This window comes from Pieris brassicae, chromosome 14 (genome assembly GCF_905147105.1).
Source record: "Pieris brassicae chromosome 14, ilPieBrab1.1, whole genome shotgun sequence".
Classification (NCBI taxonomy): Eukaryota; Metazoa; Arthropoda; class Insecta; order Lepidoptera; family Pieridae; genus Pieris; species Pieris brassicae.
In genome coordinates, this window is record NC_059678.1 from 4,644,477 (window position 1) to 4,666,464 (window position 21,988).

Here is a 21,988-nt window from a genome sequence, read left to right on the forward strand (position 1 = left end):
GTCGCTGCCGCCAGAGCTGCCTGGAGTTGCCGCGTCATGGACTCCGCCATGTCGTCAACGGCGCCTGTCGAATCCGGTGGGCCGGGCGCAGGGGTGTCTTCCATGATGGACTCAAAGGTGTTCCAGTCGGTGACCTTCCGGGTGCGTGCGGGCGGGGATGGAGCCCCCGCGATGAGGCACAGCACCGGCTGGTGGTCCGACTGGTATTCGTCCATCAGGACCTCCTGCGCTAGGTGGAGGTCAGGCCGGTTGTGCACCACCAGATCGATGGTGTCCGGCCTGTGGGCGGCTATCCTAGGAAAGTGGGTGGCGGAGTCAGGTCCGCACACCAGGTAGCCGCGCTCTTCGGCGTGGTGCAGGAGGCGACGACCTCGCGCGTTCGTGACTTGGGAATGCCAGTTGATGTGTTTGGCATTCCAGTCACCCGCGATGATCGTCGGCTTCGCGCTGAGAGCTGCCTCCAGCTCGGCTTCAATGAAATTTGCGCCGGGGGGAGCGTAGGCCAAGCGTAAGCGTCAGGATGCCAGTCAGGTTGACGGCCTGGATAGCGCGGTGAGGAATGCTCCTTCTAACCAGCACTGCCAGGCCGCGCATGGGCGCCCCGTTGATCGCCTGATGCTCTTCGCGGTAAACGAAGTAGCTCGCAGCACTCAGGCGGTCGGTGGGGCGCAGGTGTGTCTCTGAAATGAGCGCAACATCTACGTTGTGTGTACGTAGGATGTTGCGCAGGTAGGGACCTTTCCCCCTAAGGCCCTCGGCGTTCCAGTGTAGGAGGCGTAAGATCATTGTTGTTGTTGGTTATGTATGTGTCTTACGCCTCGACTGCGCGGCCGGCGTCCTCCATGGGTCGGGGCAGGCGGAGTCGGGTAGAGGGCGCTCAACAATGAGTTGACCGCCCTGTCGACCGCCTCAGCAATCGCCGCCTCGCTGAGGAACATCTGGCCCCTCAGAGGGCCCCCGCTGCGGGGGCGTGCGGCGCGCTGTCCGGCGGTCCTGGAGGCTCCAGCGGCTGGAGCGGAGTCAGGAGCGGCCCTACTGGGGCCCTCCGCGAAGTGCGCGGAATTTTCCGCGCGCGGGGGGGCGGGGGGTTGTAACCCCCCCCGGCCTCTTCTACCTCGGGGGCGCCTGCGTTGACCTCTGGGAGGCTCCGCAGGGTACGAAATTAATTCCGCATACTGCGTACCGCGCGCACCGCGCGCGTCCGCGGCACCCTTGCCCCCTGTGGTGTGCGCCACCGTGCCTGCGCGCTTATTGCGCGCCTCCTCCTTCAGCACCGGACACGTGCTGTGGTTAGCCGTATGCGCCCCCTTGCAGTTGGCGCATTTCGGCGTGGCCCCCTTTGGTAGGGGGCAGTCGGCGGAGTGGTGTTTCTCCCCGCACCGCACACAGGCTAAGGCCCGGTGGCATTGGTGCGAGGAGTGCCTAAATCCTTGGCAGCGGTGGCACTGAGCGGGGCCCCTTTTGCCCCGCCAAGATTCAATGGTGACCCCCGGTATACACAACAGCTCCTTTATGTTGTATATAGCGGGGGTGAGGTCGGGGGTGCGGCGCAGGATAATTAAAAATATGCACCCCGGCCTGCCCCTTCTGGCACGTATGGGCTGAGCGTGCTCCGGCTCGAACCCTAAGTCGCGCAGCTCCGACAAGATGGCCTCGGGCTCCGTGTCCGCCGGAATGCCTCGTAGCGCCACCTTCAGCTGCCGCTCCGCTGGTAGGGAGTATGAGAAGTAGACGACTTTTACGCCGCTACTCTCTAACTCCCCTGGGTACCGCTGCACCAAACGGTACTCCTCCTCGTCTTGGGGTAAGATTTTTAACCCCTGCCCGAATGCGCGCGCATTAATTGTGCGCCCAAGCCGCCGCTTCATCTCCCTGACGTGCGTTGTCCAGTCAGGGAGAGACTCGATGACAAACGGCGGATACTTGGGCTTTGGAGGCGCGGGGGGCAGGGGTGCAAGGGGGGGCCGGCGGCCTACTGCCGGCGAGGCGGTCGTTGCGGCGTAAGAGGCCGCTGCGTTATCGTTATTATTGTTCGCCGCATCTTGCGGCGTCGGAAGAGCCGTCGCAAGGGCAGCGCGGGGCGCGGGGGGTGCGGGGGGCGCCGCGGTAGGCGCCGTGTCCGTGGGCATGTCCGTTTGGCGCCGGCGGCGCGGGTCTCGCTGCGAGAGCGGCGCCGGTTGCACTTGTGTGATTGGTGTCGTGAACTTGACACCAGGTGGCGTGGTCTGCGCACAGACACGCTTGGGTGCCGACCCGGCGGCGTCCTCATCGGAGTCGCGCGGCGGCGGGCGGCGTAATTGTACGCGTCTTGCCTCGGCAAGCGCGTCATGTTCGTCACTCGACAGTGGCGAAGTCATTAGGCCTTCACTTAGAAGGCGCCTGCGGGTCTGCGCTAGGTACTCACACATAGCGCGTGCGAGCCCGTCTGTAGCGAACCGGCCTATGATTGTTTGCGCAACAAAAAGCGCATCCAACTCATAGCCGGCGCGAGGTGAGACGGGCTGCGATGGCCGCAGGTCGCCTTCCAAATAGGCCAACAGCTCTTCGGGGTCGTGCCCATGAGCGTGGCTATCGCCCTCGGCACGATGAATATCAACACCGGTACTTACAGTTGCTATTCGGTGCGTAGCTAAGTCCGGTGGCGCCATCGATGTCGAGGGGTGAGGTCGGTGCGGGGTAGTCGTATAGGTACTCTCATCGTCTGTATACCGCGACGAGAGCTGCGACTGTTCAACGGCACTTTTAGCTTGAACACAAACACTTTCACTGTAACTTTCACTGTGTACCGCGAGGGGGGCTCGAGCGCCAGCCGGGCGCGAGTCACCAGAGACCTCGGGGTCTGCGTGAGTTAGTGTGGAATTGTCTGAAAGGTCCGCTGTAGTAAACACTGCGGGGGAGGGGTTGTGGGGGGCCGGTTCGACAGGGTGTCGAACGGCAGTATACCGCGACGAGAGCTGTTTCGCAAAAACAGCTTTTTCGCCCGGTTTTTCGTCTCCGGGTCCCGGGGCTCGATCGCTACGCGAGCGAGAGCCACTCAAGGACCGGTTGCGCGACGAACTTGATTTCGGCGGCGACGACGACGGCGGCGGCGGTAACGCGGCTCGACCGCGAGAGCGGGAGCGTACGTTGGCACGCGGGCCGGACGCATCGCGACGCGGTTTTCGCTCCATAGCTGGAGCCGGAGTCTGCCAGGCACAGCCTGAACACCTCAGCTCGGTCCGCACATGCGCATCCTCCGGTGAGACCCGCTGGTGGGAGGCCGGACTAGGCGCAGCGCTTTCTCTGCTTCGGCGTCGGCGTAAGTGGGTGCAAGGCGGATCCTCAACGGCGATTGCTTGAGTTTTTACTAATAAAAGCTACGGCAATACAGTATATGGAGAGGCTCGTGTGCACTGTAAAGGCAGAAGACCGTCCGGTCACTAGTCGCGTTTCGGCTCGCTTATATATCCCTGGGAATAATTCTAAACAATATCCGAGAACTTTCTAGGCGGGCTTGCTACTGAGTAGCGATTGCAGAATTCTAGAACGTCCTCACTCTTTGTCTCTTTCGCACGTTGCTCCGTCCTTGTCGTACGGCGTTCTAGAGTGCTCAGTCTACTTTCGAGAAAGTTCTGATCTTCTCTCTCTCTCTCTCTCTCGTATCATTTCTTCCTTGTCTCACACCTAGAAAGTTTGGTCTAGAATACCTAGGCCTGAAAACGGGTCTCCTGAAAACTGCACCAATCTACTACGCATGTTCTGAAACCGACTGAAAAAAGGTTTCAACTTCCTGAAAACTAGGGTAACATTATGGAAATTACAATTATCTAATATGTGATTGACCCTCTCCTGAAACGGTCAGAAATCATATTACAGCCTGCTGAAAAGTTCTCTAAGTAGTGGAAAAATCTAGAAGCATTGCAGTCGACCCGTCTTCGTAACAAAATGTTATATGCCTAAGGTGTTCCTTGACATAGATATTTGTATGTTTTGTACTCTTATAAGTATACTACCTTAATGTGTACACAATGAACATTTAAAAGCAATTAAAAAAATGAAACCAATACTTGCATGCCTTCCCATTAGCTTTGTGGACGGACCATCTTCTTGAAGCTCTGATATCTATCAGCTTATATAGTTGCAGATCATACATAAATTCATAAGACTATAGTCACTGCAATGCAGTCAATTAAGTAATAAGTAGTACTTCGAACAATTTGTTTAATATGTCAGGCTTCTGTGCCTGACACACGACGACTTTGTTATTAAAGCAAGCCAGTTTCAGTTTGGTTTCCAATATATAGAGACTATTTGTACACAGCGGTTATCCAAGCTCTAGGATCCATGTTGCACTCTGATGCCCAACACTGCAGTTAACTATAATTAAGATACACAGGGATGAATTTATATAACGTATGTATGTATGTGTGGACTCAGTTTCCGCACTTAGAAGCTCAGTAGGTCCATTGTGCGTAAAGTCCTGGTTAACTAAGCCAGTCTAACTCCTTCCAAAAGCACAGAAGCCTCCTGGGTACTTCGCAGGCTTCACGGAGCGACCTTGCTGTTCCAAGGATTTCTGCACGTTGTTTAGTCGCAGCCTCGCATTCTAGGACTACGTGGGTGACTGATTCCTCTGCGCTGAAATAGCCTCTGTCCTTATATATAACCTATATATATCTTGTTCCTTGGATAGAATGTCTGGAGAACCCCGAGGGCCCACCTTAAGAGCATGTGTAGGGCTGAGGTGTGTTTAGTCTCGCTACCTCTCGAGTAGCAGAGGGTTTTGAGTGGAGACCCATCGAGCGTGACGCGGGCCTGCGTAAGCGCATTTTCACTTCATGAAAAAATATATATATACTTCTTGTTGGTAAATGATAGTAAGGGAGCGTTCGAGTATTACGTAACGAGTTTTGCGGGGGGGGGGGGGCTGGAGGAGGTTCTTGTAAAACGTTATTGAATTTGAATTACGCGTTTTTGTTTTTATTATTTTCCACTTTCCAGTACTTTACACCACATAATGGTAAGTTTTAGGTATAAAGAGTCACTGGGGTTGGTCCCGAAACGTTACGGCGCGTTTGGGGGGGGGGGGGGGTTAAGAATCTCCAAAAATTGCGTGACGTAATACTTGAACGCTCCCTAAGTCAAAAGACTGAATCTGTATGGTTATATTTTTTTTATTGATGTCAATTAGTATATATTGAAACGATTTTTTTTGTAAGTCGAACTAAAGACATTTTTTTTTCAGCATTACTTCAACATGGAGCTGATCCGAACATACGGAATACAGAGGGAAAGACTCCACTTGATTTATCCGATTCTGTAGCGAGGCCTGTACTCACAGGTAATGTTAATTGTTATTGCTACTTCATCTTCATTTATCTGCTTCTTAATGAGGCTTTTAGTTTGCGCCTGCGTCAGTAAAGATAGCGAAACTTTGAACTCATTTTTCAATGATTAATCCGTCCGTAATAGTTTTATCTCGACTACTAAACGGATTTTGATGTAATTTTGACTATTCCAACAATAATACAGTATATGTGACATTGATAAGTCAATATGTTAATTGATTAACAGGAAATGTTCCTTTTGGAAGGTAATTGTGCTCTTGCTCCTCGAAGCCTTGGACAAGCCTCCATACTGAGATTCCCTGTGTCTTTGCCTGTCTCTTCCATCTGTACTTGACAGTCATTCCTACATAACACTATAAAATTTTAACAATTACAATTGTAAACTATTGTAAGATTTCTGTGTTAAAGTGTTAGTCCAACCGTATAACATTTAGGAAGGAATATGAAAGCTGTATTCCAGGAGCCTGTGACTTCTGCATCATGCCATAAATTTAAAATTAATTTAACGAAGACTTAGTATACATGTATAATAAAACAAAAAAACAACAAACAATGAATGAACTTTCATAAGAATGGTTTCGTATGAAAGTTTTTAGTCATATTGATGATCATATTGATGATACATCAAGACGAAAGGACAGGAAGTCCTATCACCCGGTAGGTATTAGGTCTGATAGTGATTGATCCAAGAAAATAAATAATCTATTACAAGCATTTTTTTTTAATTATCGCTACTTAAACGGCATTTTATGCGATGCTTTTTCGGTTCTATACAACTAATTTTCCGCGTTGAAAAAAAATAAACCATGCAATGTGGCCAAGTGATACGACAAAGTGACCAATTCCGATTATTATTATTATTATTAAAGCTTCATTTATTAATCCATACAACAATGGTTAGTATACATTCCTTAATATTTGTATTAGTTGTGTTAGTATAAGTTTCAAAATTTTTAAGTTACAATTCTTTTTTAGTGGTCTATTTTTTGTATGTTAAAAGCCTTCACCATATTTTTCCATTTTTCTTAGTATTTTTCCCCCGTTAGTTCTATAACAGTGCATCTGTAAGTTTTGTTTTTTTTTACGAATTCCGTTAAATACCAATTACGATAATCTTATAGAAATATTGTCGAGAGCGTACAAACGCTTATTAAAATTTAATTATGGTACAATACATCTTATATTATTAAGATTAAGGGTTTAGTTATTAAACGAAATAGCTAAATTAAAATAAACATTGATAAGATTTTTGTAATGTAATTTTATTTTGTACCAAAAACATACTAAGCTCGATAGCAGTTAGAAGCCAACTGAAATGTCTAGCGAATTGGAATGCGCGGGCACAAGGTTGGTGCTTACGGGTGAGAGGGACAACAAACTGAATTAAACGCGGGGATTTCCCGGGCATAGATAGTGCGTGTCTCGTTTGCAACGAACTAGATCAAACAAGATGCACGTTTACATTACTCTTTTAAAGCACGAAATTCGAAAAGTATCGTTCAAAGTCAAAGTCAAAAATCATTTATTCATATAGGTAAATGTACACTTATGAACGTCATAAAAAAAACTTTAAATGCTTCTAATTTTACATTTACTGCCAGTTCTCAAAGGGCGTAGAACGAAAGAGAAGAACTGGCAATAAACTCTCCGCCACTCTTTTTAATTGCCAAGTTTTTTTTGTATTACACAACGTTTGTAAGGAGCTGCAACCATCACACCATGCTCAAAATGACATCTTAAGTAATTAATAATAATAAAATAAATTTAAAACAAAGATTTGTCTCAGATTGTCAAAGATCCTCTATCAGCAGGAGGCATGGTGAAATAGGAGCACGCACTTACATTCACGTGGGAACAAGACGCAAATACATGGTCGAAAATAACTAACATCACCGCATACACGAATTCAAATTCGACCAGTCACCACAAGTAGCACCCGTCACGAGTATGACGCATGGTCAGCCATCGGCCCCCTCGCCATATTTTATGGAGAGAGACAACCCGGCGCATGGTTGTTGTATCAGCAATTAAAATATCGCCAATGATTTATCAGAAGACCCAAAGTATCGCCTATATATCGGTATCGGATGCTTCCCTAGTGGCTGACGTGTCCAAAACTGATACCATTTTTCTGGTAAAAACAAACAAAATCTTTGTATTTCTCTTGGTTTACCTGTATTCCAACTTTATGTTGATCTTTTGACAGCCTTTATTTAACATGTAACGAATGGTAGATCGACTAAACGCCAATCTAACCAAAACTTTTTAATTGTCCAGGCGAATACTGCGCCTCAGACGTGTTGGAAGCAGCCAGGTCCGGCGCAGATGACCGTCTGGCGTCACTCTTAACACCACTAAATGTAAACGTACATGCCAGTGATGGAAGGAGATCCACTGCCTTACATTTGGCAGCCGGCTACAACAGGGCCAGGGCGGTGAGGCTGCTCCTTCAGAGAGGGGCAGATGTTCACGCTAAGGATAAAGGGTGAGATTCAATTGGTATACTTTATTCATATTACCAAGTACACTTATGGACGTCAACAGAAGTGATGTTAAACTGATTCTAAAAGCAAGCCAAGAGCGAAGACAGGAAGAACTGGCAAAAAACTCTCCGTTAGTCTTTTTAATCGCCAAGTTTTGAGTCATACAAACTGTTTCATCTGGAGTAAATCGATTTGTCAAATTTATAAAAAGGTTTATTGATTAATATACGTTTAACTCAAGTGTTATGTAAATTAAAATACGAAGTAATCTAATAGGCAAGTAGGTGATCAGCCTTTCCATGACACATTTGAGTCGGAAAGGTTTCAGGATGTCTTCCTTGGTACAGGTACCGGCAAACATCTTGAACAAATGACCTTGGCTGCGCAGAAGCGGTTTTTAGGTAGTGACGTGTCGATCGCGGGATTGATAAATCAGTTGACGTTTGGGTCCCGCGCTGTGTACGATGCGCAAACTTTCCCCCACTCCCTTGTTTAATGCTCAAGAAGTTTGCCGGTATCTGTAAGAACGAATGATATATAAAAGTTCATTGGGGTGGGACTGGGATGAGAAACTGACCAGTAATCTGTGACTAGAGTTGATCAGATTCTCATTGCTGTTTATGAAGTTCAGAATTGTATCCTGGATGATTTTTGATTCAACGGGAATAGACATCTGTCGAAGTAGAATTGGGGAGATATTGGCTGTGCCAAAAGTACATCTGGTACAGGAAAAATTATCTTTTGACAATCCAGGTTTATAATGTATTACTTTTGGAAGAAATTAATTTGAATTTATGTCATGTTTTCCATTTTAAAAATGGGAAAATGAAACAGTGGTTTGAGAAAAATTTAATTTAGAATTCCTAATCTCAGCCTGGCCAGTATGAAACGTTTCTCAACTAATATTTTTATCTTTAATCTGAAATTCCAAAACGGTATTAGTATAGGACGAAGTTTTTTATTTTCTCATCAGTTTTCCAACTATGTATTAAACCTTAACAATTATACACGAAAGCCAAAATTGGAATACACATCCAAACTCACATGAGGCACAGTTAATGGTCACCATATCACCTCGAGTGCAGTTTCTATGAAACTCCATACTGCAAGGCACTAATCGGAATCGTAACGCAATCGCCTCGCCTCAAAACTGGCTCTGAACCTCGATGCGATGAGTTCCGCAATGACATCTTTCTGTACTCGAACTCACGTCTCTTTGTCAACTCTTGCCCCTGTCCAATTCCTCTTCATCAAGTTCTATGGTTATGATAGCCATCTCAAGTATTGTAAATCGGGACGTAACCGCTATCAGGTCAGCCTGTCGGGGAGCGCGGTGCTGCCTAGCCTAGTTGACGCACAGGAGCTGCTATGGCTACGTTCATACTTTAGGTTGACGCCTGGCTGACTGCAAGGCGAAAGGTTAACCTTAACAATTATTACCTAATTTAAAACAGATGTGTATATTTCTAATCAAATCCAACATGCTTTGATCGTTATTATATATATTTAGTAAAAAGGTACAAAGCCATCATTAATAAAAGATACCAAAGATTATATAATTTTTTAATTACAATATATATATTTCGAAATAATACAGTTAACATGAATAAAATAAAAAACAATTCTACAATACATATATACATGTATACAGATGTCCAGACGTAAAAAGTTGAAGCGCTGTCGCAGTAAAGTTCCGTCAGACAAGTGATTGAACGAAACGTTTAACGATATTCTTAAACGTTGCTAGGCAACGAGACTAACCTAACCTAACCATTTATAATAAAGCAAAACACGGTATATCCAAGCTCTCAGTTCTTCATCATCTTGTTTAACATTGTTAATCAACACGCTGGCTTTCGGTCAGACAGTTAGTTAAACGTTTTCGACGCTGCTTTATTTGAATCAAAATCCTAGCGACTTGATTGAATATCGACATTTAATTAACTGTCTAGAGATTCAATTGACTCTCTGATTCAACTACTTTACTGCGACAGAGACATTGATTCCTTTAAATTGATTTATAAACTTAAACTCAAAATAATATTATTCATATCGATAAACAAGTAAACTTGTGAACTTCAACATTTACTACCAGTTCGCAAGTTAATGGCGTAGAGGCAAGAATTGGCAAGAAATATATCATATAGAGTAGAGCCTACCGGCTTCAGCATGCCACTTAACATCACACACATCCCAAAGATCATAGTCTCGAACCCCGTATGTGCTGCAGACTTAGTGAAACATCGTGCGGAAACCGGCGTAATCCCCAAAAGTCTATGTGCCAGGCCCTTGCTTGCTCTTTGTCTTGCCTATTAAAAATAAAACATGGGATCATGAACCACAGACCTAAGTCATAGTTAAAGTCAAAAATTCATGTAGGTAACACAATGTACACTAAGAACGTCAAAAAAAGAAAATATACATTAAATGCTTAGTGTTGTCTTTGGTTAACATAGCTCTTACACATTGAAAGAAAACTGGTTTTTTTTTAAACCGGATTAAAGCTATTTGTATTATTATAAACTTATAATTATTACATAATTTTTAATTTAAAATTTTCCGACGTTTCGCGTGCTTTACAGCGTGCATGGTCACGGACTGAAGACAAAAGGTGTTGAATGTCAAAAGTATCACAGCTGTAGAGAAAGTTGTGTTATTTGTATATATTGCCCCGGAGTTGGTATCGACTATCGACATTAAATGCTTCTAATGTTACATAATATATAAACAATAAACTCTCCGCCACTCTTTTTAATCAAGCTTAAAAGCCTAGAAGGTTGCTAATTAGCACGTGCGGTGTGTGGAGAGAGTTACACGAATGCTTGTATGTCAAAAACGTTTTTATACAGGAATTCAACTGTACATGACATGCCAATGTATTTTTAAATTGATTCTTAAAGGTCCGGCAACGTACTGCCGAGCCCATAGTCGACGCGTTACATGTCTTATGGGAATAGCTACGTTCTGTTATACGAGTTTGTGGATTCACTTTTAAAAATACTTATTTTAATTATTAACTTGAAATGATTAATACGTATACAAGTGATATACCGTGACCACGCACGCTGAAAAGCACGCGAAACGTCGGGAAAAAATTGAAAATTTAGAAATATGTAAATAATTATAAGTTTTTAATAATAATACATAGCTTTAATCCGTTCAAAAAGTGTTTTTCTTAATGTGTAAAAGCTATTTTAACAAAAGACAATAATGTTATCTAACTACTTTTGCTTATGATGACATGACTGTCTTTAGTATTGTGTTAGCATTAAGGCTTACATCTTATGGGTATATATATGGGCGTAATTATGTTAATTAGAAAAAAATCGCTATCTGAAAATAAAAGATTTTAATTTGTAAGATAATTCTTTGACGTGATCATAGAGACACAGTTTGTGTGTGTGTGTGTACCTAATCCGCATGTTCCTGTAGGTTAAATGTAAGATGTGGTGCTTGATCTCTGGAGTTTTCTTTATCCCGGTACTCATCGGCATATAGTTTTACGAGCTGTGTACTCAAGCGCAGGTTTTTAAGGTCAAAATTATGAGACGGAGAAACGCTTAGCGCTCAGTACGTTCGTAACGCTCGTAGACTGCGTACGTGTCGTGCGTACGTATCGAGGTATATTTTCATTACCATAAATTTGTGATCTATAATTGTTTTTTAATTCTCTATTTGTGAAGATTATCTTATATTTACAGCGGTCTCGTGCCCCTGCACAACGCCTGCTCGTATGGGCATTATGAAGTGACGGAATTGTTGGTGCGAGCTGGTGCCGATGTGAATGCGACTGATCTCTGGGCCTTTACACCGTTGCATGAAGCTGCTAGCAAGGCGAGGTTGGAGGTAGGTGTTCTTTGTACTGGAAATATATCAATATGTCATTAGAATTCTATATATTTTTTATTATTGTTTATATTGATTTAATTTTTTTTTGCGTTATTTATTATTAACGTGTAAGCAAATAGCAGATGTTTGTCAAATTGTATTTATAATTAACAAATGACGAATTTCTAGTAAATAATATGAGTGAAATGTTTTGTAATGTATCAGGTAGTGTTGGGTCCGTTTTCCTAATCCCCAAGACTCCAGGTAGCAGCAAAACAAAAGGTCACAATGCCACACGATATTGGCACTTTTAACAAGTTTTTAGGAAGGCTGTGTTTCTACACTGGACTACAGACGTGTAAATAACGTTATTTGTTTTTGACAGTTTTGACAGTTTCAACTAGCAATTTTGTTGACGTTTTCATTTAAAACTAGCGGACTCGATAGACGTTGTCCTGTCTTAACTATGAATATTGATTTCGAATTGGTATAATTAATTAAAAATGCTGTATTATGCAACATTCTTTGTTTGTTTTTCTGGCGCGTATATAAATAGTTTTTTGGTATTCCGACATGTAACTTGGCCATGTGAAAACCATGGATTTTCAAGATTAATGCCACAAACAATTAGCGACTGTAATTATTTTATATGTATTGTATCAATATAATAACTCTTGACTCATTTTTCTTTCATCCTCTTTGACGATATTTGCAGCACGCATTCTGTCAATGTTATGTCAAACGCCATAAACAACACCAAAAAGGTTTGAATTATAAAGGCACTAATAATTATCGTAACAAAAGTCATTATTACTATATATGGTGGTTATATATAAGTATTCTTATATTTAAATAATAAATAACCTATCGTGATGAAGCACACAGCAAATTCTGGTTATGATTTAATTTAGCGTTTTACCTTTCATTGTCACAAATGTCTGCGTATGCGCTGTTTTTGATCTCCTTTATTGACTACTAACCGAAATTTGAGGGTATACATAAATAAAGCCTTTTAATTTATTAAAAGGTTTTCCTTACGTTATTGTTGGTACTACACTACCCCTCCCCCCATCACAAGATTAAACTTAATACAAATTTAAGACTAAAGATTAAATTTATTACAGATTTAATACTAACGATTAAATTCAATACAGAATTAAGACTGAAGATTAAATTAAATTTATGTATTACAACAAACTGGTTATTTGTGTTTGTAGGTCTGCTCGCTACTACTCAGCGAAGGTGCAGACCCGACATTACTGAACTGCCATGGAAAGTCAGCATTAGATGTTGCACCTACGAGAGAACTTAGGGATCGACTCGCCTGTAAGTATATCCAGCATATGGCTCACATAGACAAGTAGATTCTTTGCAGCCTCCATTGGTGCACAGGAATTTGGAATGCTTGCTAGGAGTGTTTCTCTTAAGCTGTATTAAATAGGAAGCAGGCTTGGCTTCAGCGTGCGACTTTCATCCCTGAGGTCGTAGGTTCGATCACCGGCTGTGCACCAATGAACTATCGTTCTATATGAGCATCTAACATTCACTTGAACGGTGAAGGAAATATCATGGGGAAACTGTCTTGCCTTCGACCCAGGAAGTCGATGGCATGTGTCAGGCACAGGAGGATGATCACCTACTTGCTTGAGATTAACAAATGATAATGACACAGACATAGACTTCATTTTTTTTTATATTGGGTTTGGAAGTAGGAAAGCTTCATGTCAAATTCTCTGGTCACTTTGTCTTCGAAATGCTACTGGGTGTTTTTGTTTATTTTAGGACAATTTATTCATAATTAAGCATTAAAAATACGTATGAACCTACCTAACATCCATTTACGATATGTCTACTAACACCAATCTGTGACACGTATCGATGACGTCATACCCTAAAACGCGGTTACGAAACATTTCCAGCTATGCATATATACCAACGGCTTCTCGATGACAACTCACTTACGTGAGAAACGTCGAACTCCACCACGACCTGGAGCTGCCTCTCATAGCTCATCGACAAGGCTTAACACCATCCCAATCCCCTGGTAAAAGCATCAATTGCTACCCCTTCCCGACAAAAAGGGCTCGTAGGAGGCCTCGACACACACTAACGGTTCCGGACGATCCAATTACCGTAGCTAACAATAAATTAAAAGCCGAAAATAATAATAGCCAAGATTAGGTTAGGGTAAAAAACCGCCTTCACCGGGGAAGGCGAGGACCTTTACTTCGCACTTCGCTCACTCCAGTGAGCTTCTGTCCTGCCCTTCAGGCGATTGACCACCCCGCGACGGCCCAAGCCCAGGTTCGAGTCTCACAGGAGACGCCCTTGCGCTAGTCGCGGTACAAAACAGCCTGAGATGAACTGTAAAGGCCCTTAAGGCCAACAGCGAGATTCCATTCAAAAGAGACAACTGACTGGCCCGAAGGTCCTAGATTCTTCCTTTTAAAGATGAACTCATCATACAATACAAGGCAAACCCAACTATTCCAGATTCCTCGGTCTAATAAAAATTTACGTAACTCAGCCATGTTATAACACAAATTACCAGCAAATAGACTTATTTAATGTGACTAAAAAATGCTTAAAAAAATAAATAAAAAAAACTCTAGTACCTTTTATTAATAATGGCTTTGTTATTCTTCATTTATATTAAACATTTATTATAACGATCAATGAATCTTAGAACTTATAATCTAGAATTTAGTATGAATGTGTACTTTGTTATATTTTTTGTATAAATAGGTAAAACTAAGGTTTATGTTTGAATGTGTATTCCGTTTTTGGGTTTGTGTTTAATGTAATTGTTTAATTAGTAGCTGTGGAAATACTTTAATAAAATAAATAAAACACTTTTAAAATGCCAAAACGCTAGCCGGACCAGCTAACATAGTGCTAACTTGGCCACAGAGTGCAGTCGTTTCATGCTGGAAAAGATGTATTTTGGAAGCCATGTAAAAAAATTGAATTTTCAGTTGAATTTCGTGGCTACTGTTTGTTGGAGGCGTGTCGTTTAGCTGAACCAGCTAGAGTGAAGAAACATTTGTCAATAACGAACTCACAGGTATGTGTTTTATTCCGAACCAATTCGACTTAGGTAATAGATTGTCTTTTGTTAAAATAGCTTTTACACATTAAGAAAAACACTTTTTGAACGGATTGAAGCTATGTATTATTATTAAAAACTTATAGTTATTTACATAATTCTAAATTTTTTTTTCCGACGTTTCGCGTGCTTCACAGCGTGCGTGGTCACGGTGACTGAAGACGAAAGGTGTTAAATGTCAAAAGTATCACAGCTGCAGAGAAAGTTGTTTTATCTAATATAAGTTTTAATAATGATACATAGCTTTAATCCGTTCAAAAAGTGTTTTTCTTAAGCGTACCAATTCTTAAAAGGCCGGCCCTTGAGAGTCCTCTGGCATTGAGTGTTCATGGCTATCACTTAACATCATGAGAGACTTCTGCCCGTTTGTTATATAAACAATATTAGGTCCATTGAAGTCCTGGTGAGCATTTCTAAAACCAACTTTGCGACAATATATTATATTCTAATCCGTTGTCAGAATTGTTGTGCGCTGTCAAATGTCACTCAACAGAACATCAGTTTGACAGCCTCAATATTGATTTAGAACGCCATAGACTAACTACATCTGTCACTTTGATGTCTAAACGTCAGTGGATAAAACTACTTGAAATGTAATAAAAATAACCAGGATCGTGAGTAATGTAACAATGTATGGTCGAAGTCTAATCATTTATATCAATTAGGACTAATAAAATGGCACTTTGAACGTCAAAATTATATTATATATATGACTTTAGTACCTTCTAAAAGGTCGAGCACAAGAAACTCCATATTTTCTGGGTATGGTGGGTTACGACCAGCTACGCCTCAGAAGAGCTAGCTGTGTCAGTGTACTTATACTACTGGTTATTATGGAGAAACTGGGTCCAAGGGTACCAAGTAGAAACCTGAGGCTTCCGTCAAAACTTTTGGATGTACCGCGAGCACATTCCAACTTGGTTAACAAAGCTCCACTCACGCGAGCAATACGAACAATTAACAAAATTTCTTCTGAGGTAGACCTATTTGTTGGTACACTGGCTGAGTTCACAAGAGCTGCTTGCTATATTGTTAGTTTAGATTTAGGCCTACAAATATATTTTTTTTAATTGTTTTTATTATAGGGTAATCGGTGTAGGTATTATTTTGATTATCGAATTAGTTGTAACTGTTTAGGTACAATAATGTTGTTGAATTTGTTGTAATTCTCGTTAGGGCCCGAAAATTATACACACAGTATCCGTAATAAAGAAAATATTCACTGTTTAACTTGGAAGTGATATGTCTGCTTCCTACCACGATACCAATTGGGATGAATCAGAAATGACCTGGAGCAGAGTGAGGTAAATACAATTTGGCGCCTCGACAAGATGGCGGCTCGATCGCTCATTCAAATGACAGGAAATAGTCAATACAATGATTAATTTTTGCAATCTTACTCAAATAAATCAACAGACGGAAGACGGAATTCAAATAAATAAATATTTACTCTTTTAAAATTGTTTCTATAATATTTTGTACATTGATTTGATAATTATATGTGAACACCATGTACTGTAATAAGAAAAAACGACTATATAGTTCCACATACTTGGGTCGGTAAAAGCGTCGTCAATATTAGTATTGCCAGTAAATAAATAATAACCATTATATGGGGAATAATTTAGTAAGTTATGCAGGCTTAATAAGACAATGTATACTAGTATCTGGAAGACAGTTCTAGGCTTAAATGTGACACACTTAGGAACAACTTACATGATGTATTGTTACCTGTAATATTAATATAATATATTTTAAAATTAAGAAAACACTTTTTCGCCGGATTAAAGCTATTTGTATTATTATAAACTTATAATTATTTTACATACAACAAAACAATCCGCGAAAATATAGGACACCGTGAGTCATTTCTGCAAAAAACCCGTTTTTTTAGTCGATACCAACTCCGGGGAAATAAATACAGATAACACAACTTTCGCTACAGCTGTGATACTTTTTGACATTCAACACCTTTTGTCTTCAGTCCGTGACCATGCACGCTGTAAAGCACGCGAAACGTCGGAAAAATTTAAATAATTATAAGTTTATAATAATAATACATAGCTGCAATTAATTTAAAAAGTGTTTTCTTAATGTGTAAAAGCCGTGTTAACAAAAGACAATACTATATTTTAAAATACCTAGCAATCAGAACCTTACCCGCTCTACGCTCTTGACTTGCGAACTGGTAGTAAATGTAAATTTACAATTAATTTAACTTGTTTTTAACGTTCATAAGTGTACAGGTTTACCTATATGGATAAAGATATTTTGAGTTTGAGTTTGAACCGTTAGATAATTGAAACTTTGTCATTGTTAATAATGCAAGGAATAACAATAAATACATTTTTGTTGGATATTTCTTCCAATTTTAATCGACGGTTGAGAAAAGTGTGACACTGTAGTTACGACGTCGTAACAAAATGGACCTGATGCTTGACCCCACACTTGGGTGACAGGAGACAGCTGTGCCATGCTCCAATAAGGAATTTTTAACAAAAAAGTTTTATTATACAAAAATCGTCCATACCTATTTGAGACCATGCAATCGTGTTAGTTTTTGCAGCCTCAGAACCAAGCCATGTAGGAAAATGAATTAAATTTCAGGACGTCCAATCGACCAGCGGTCAATCGATAGCGGGTTCGATTCCAAATGAAAGGATAACTGAATTAGTTAACTTTCAACATCTTAGTACAGGTGATCGGCCCCTGCACTGTGTGGCTGGTAGTGTTTATCCGAAACGAAAACAGGTAAGGAAAATTTGTATATTATAAAATGTAATTGGAAGTGTGAAGTTTGTTCGCACTGCGAAGGCGATCTGGGATAATGATCCTAGTCTTTGATTTGCTCCAGTTCAAATTTGTATGACTCAAAACTTGGCGGTTAACGAGAGTGACGGAGAGTTTCTTGCCAGTTCTTCTTGCCCTCTCTACGTCCTTGATTTGGTAGTAAATGCACTTTTAAAATCAATTTATCATCTTCTGTTGACGTTTATAACTGTACTTGTTTGCTTAATTAGGCAAAAGTGTGTCGGACGAAAGTCCCTATAGGAAAGGATTTGATACCCCCTGGCCCCTTCCTAGCTTCTAGAACACTTCTTATCGCGTGGTTATAATATTAGTACGCTGTTTTAAATTTATGTATAAGTTTTAAAAAAAATGTGAGGTTAACAGTTCTATAAATGTATTGTCTGCCACCAAACACTGGTGTCAAACAATGTATGAAACATTTGTTTTGCTAACCGTACAGTCAAAATCTGTTGTAACGGCATCGAAAGGATGTATATTTGGTCGTAACAGCCGATGACGTTGTTGTTAAGTACCTAATACATATAATTCAGCCGGGACCTTTGATTTCGGTCTATATAACCGGTATTCAGTTCTAAACGAAGTTGTAGTCGGTTGCAAGCAGTACGTTGAGGTTCACAATCTTTCGTCAGTTCACAATCTTTCGAGATATATTACAAACTAACGGTATTTACAATTTTACGATGACATATATATACATCTGTTTCTGTATTGTGCTGTTAATTTTCTTAATAGATAAATAAAATATAAATTATAGGTTATAGAGAGCCTTTTACGCAAAGGCGCACGTGTCAACGAAAAGAACAACGCGGGACAAAGTGCTTTACACGTGGCGACCGAACACTCGCATTTGGACGCCATGGATCTCTTGTTACGACATGGTAAGTTTTCTATACAATTCATTAGTGCTGCCAACACGAAAAATACACCTATATATTAAGTTTTTATCAAAATGTTTGTACTAAAAATGCTAAATTTTAAAACGAAAATTGCGAAAAAAATAAGTTTATTTGTACGAAGCTTTCGAGGAGTCAACGGCTCCAATTTGGAATCTGAACTGTGCATGATTTGTATTAAAGGAATCGGGAAATAGGTCCGATGTCAATTGCCGCCCATACGAAGTACCAGAATGCGTTGTCAATGTTAAAGATTGCAGGTGTTAAATGCTTGTCAATTTTAAAGATTGCAGGTGTTAAATGCTTGTCAATGTTAAAGATTGCAGGTGTTAAATGCGCTGTCAATGTTAAAGATTGCAGGTGTTAAATGCTTGTCAATTTTAAAGATTGCAGGTGTTAAATACTTGTCAATGTTAAAGATTGCAGGTGTTAAATGCGTTGTCAATGTTAAAGATTGCAGGTGTTAAATGCTTGTCAATTTTAAAGATTGCAGGTGTTAAATGCTTGTCAATGTTAAAGATTGCAGGTGTTAAATGCTTGTCAATTTTAAAGATTGCAGGTGTTAAATGCTTGTCAATGTTAAAGATTGCAGGTGTTAAATGCGCTGTCAATGTTAAAGATTGCAGGTGTTAAATGCTTGTCAATTTTAAAGATTGCAGGTGTTAAATGCTTGTCAATTTTAAAGATTGCCGGTGTTAAATGCTTGTCAATTTTAAAGATTGTAGGTGTTAAATGCTTGTCAATTTTAAAGATTGCAGGTGTTAAATGCTTGTCTGAAATGTTATTTCAATATTGAATTGAGGACAATCAAAGGCTTATGAAATATTAGACAACGCTAACTAGATCCATGAAAAAATATACTATATGTGAATATACAAAAAATAATATACATTGTACATACAATAAGGGTTATGGTTGCTTAAAATGTTTTAATTATAAAAAATGTGTGCGTGTACTAGTGTACACACGTAAGTGAAAATTCTTTATGACCTCATTTTTCGAAAAATTAACATAAATCTAAAAGACATAGATCGTTTAACAACAATAGGAAAACAAACTAATGGACTGGACTAAACTAAACTGGAACCAAAGAAGTTATGGTGCCCTAGACAGAAAACGGGAAAGAAGAGTAGACAACATGGTAGATGGGAAGATGATATTAAAAAGGTGGCAGAAGCGACATGGACGAGGAAAGCAGGAGATAGATTGTTGTGGAGAACTCTTGGGGAGGCCTATGCTGAAATGAAAGACAGAAACCGGTGTCTAATAATAAGATAATATTTACTATAACAAAAATTCGTCAATAACTAAGTAGGAATGAGATGAGACTTACAAGATTGTCAATAAAGGCTATATTGATTTATAATCCTTGGGATTGATTTGCTTCAGTCCAAACAATTTGTATGACTCAAAACTTGGTGATTCAAAAGAGTGGCGGAGATTTTCTTGGCCTCTCTACGTCCTTGACTTGCGAACTGGTAGTCAATAAATTTAACATTTGTTGACGTTCATAAGTGTAATTGGTTACCTGTATGAATTTTGAGATTGAGTTTGGATCCAGTAGATGGTTAGACCTTGGCTATGAAATGGATCAAGCTGTATGTTTTAATTTCGTAGGTGCAAAGGTTAATGCATGTGATGGTCGTGGAGAGAGTGCTCTGTCGTTGGCAGCGCGAAGGGATTCTGCTGCCGCTTGTCGGTTACTGTTAGCATGTGGGGCGGATACCCTGGACTCGCAACATACACAGCATGGTATGTCGAATTATCCCCCCATCAAATGTTCCTCTATTGAATGTCGCTCTTTGACTCTTCTCTATCTTCTTATTGACGTGACAGCGTCTAGTAAATTGATGAATGAATGCACGCACGAAAAAGCATAAATTATTGTGTCGTTACGCTCATTGTCCCGTTACGCTTATTGTCCCGTTACGCCTCCAAGGATTCACTCCTTTGTATCCATATAAAATAGTGATAATTCAATAAAAATTATTTTATTTTATTCATAAAAGTTTTGTTAGGACGTTGTCACGTTAAACTATCGTCCGTAAACAGTATTTACAAACGACAATTTTTTGTTGCCCTCATGATACCAGATGATTTTCTTTTTCTTGAAATCTTTCCTTATAGTTTCTGCATGGTCTTCCACTCTTACTCTTTCTCTCTCATCACCACCATTCCAGACTTTTTCTTATTTAGTGTATCCATCTTGCTTCCTCAGCTATATTTTTAGGCCACATATTGAAATTTATTCCTTTATATGAAGATATTTTTGTCTTGACTATATATTTTCGGTCTCATGATATATTATGTATTAACCAGAGTATATTATTTATGTTTCCATCATTCCATATGACAAGTAAACAGCCCCCTACAGTCTTAATATATTTATGTATAAATATTTCAGATGCATGCTCAAACGCGGCCGCTCTTCGGCTTCTAGAAGCGGCTAGAACGGGTGATGTAGAAACTGCTAGAACTATATTGGATTCTCGGCCGCGATTGGTGAATTGTCGTGATGTTGATGGAAGGCATTCAACGCCATTGCATTTTGCCGCTGGGTATGTAGGCAGCCATATCCGGGCTTGATTTAGGGGAATATAAGGGGATAAATGGGATTTTTTTTTTATTACAACAAAACCAAGCGACAATTAAGTCTTTCCGAAATTTGCAAGATTAGGTGATGTATTAACATTGCTTCGGATGAATGAAGATGTCACGCTCACGAACGCGCACGTGTACGTGTACGTAGTGATTACGTATACATTTGTGTATTTTCTTTTACGCTCGTTTAAAGGCGTAGATTAGCCGTCAAAGAACGGAGAAACATAAAAGTTACCTTTTCAGATACAACAGACTGCCACTAGCTCAGCTTCTTCTGCAAAGAGGTGCTGATGTGCACGCTAAGGATAAAGGGTAAATTTTTTTTTTTTTTTTGGATAATGATAAATATAATTATTATAATTTAGGTATAAAACTGAGTTTTCTTTAAAGGGACTTTAGCACATATAAGTTTTTGAAGTAATTTATATCCATACAAAATATCTATCAAACAAATAAAATTGAAATTTTCTTTTGAAAAAGCAACCTTTCCATCAGTATTTTCTTATGACGTTGTCAAATTTAACCATCGTCATTTAACCGACTTTACAGACAAGCGATTTTTGTAATTAAGTTAGTAAAATAAAAAATACGAAGGTTTTCGGCTTTATATGAAGTTACGTCTTCACAATTACGATTTTATTTCTCAAGTAGGGGATTAGCCGGCTGTGTCCAATATGTGTATATTGGGTCTAAGGCTTTGGGCCACTAGGCCAATACTCCTGCAATGAGTATACATAACAATTCCAGCGGTCTTGTGCCCTTACACAACGCCTGCTCGTACGGCCACTTTGAAGTGACAGAACTGTTGGTTTCTGCTGGGGCTGGTGTCAACGCGGCTGACCTGTGGCGTTTCACACCCTTGCACGAGGCTTCTGCTAAGGGCAAGGCGGATATCGTCAGGCTGCTTTTAAAGGTATGTTGTCATGGGGGCGTCAGGTC

General features: G+C 40.7%; 1 protein-coding gene across 1 annotated transcript in view; it reads left to right on the forward strand.

The window, feature by feature from the left end:
* Positions 1–21,988, forward strand: part of LOC123717978 (poly [ADP-ribose] polymerase tankyrase) — a 42,336-nt gene that overhangs the window by 6,084 nt on the left and 14,264 nt on the right. The window contains exons 3-13 of the mRNA XM_045674287.1: positions 5,225–5,320; positions 7,605–7,812; positions 11,512–11,656; positions 12,856–12,964; positions 14,614–14,702; positions 17,352–17,495; positions 18,310–18,433; positions 20,066–20,200; positions 20,853–21,006; positions 21,293–21,361; positions 21,797–21,962. Coding sequence (XP_045530243.1) covers positions 5,225–5,320; positions 7,605–7,812; positions 11,512–11,656; positions 12,856–12,964; positions 14,614–14,702; positions 17,352–17,495; positions 18,310–18,433; positions 20,066–20,200; positions 20,853–21,006; positions 21,293–21,361; positions 21,797–21,962 — 1,439 coding nt within the window. The remainder of the gene's footprint in view (positions 1–5,224; positions 5,321–7,604; positions 7,813–11,511; positions 11,657–12,855; positions 12,965–14,613; positions 14,703–17,351; positions 17,496–18,309; positions 18,434–20,065; positions 20,201–20,852; positions 21,007–21,292; positions 21,362–21,796; positions 21,963–21,988) is intronic.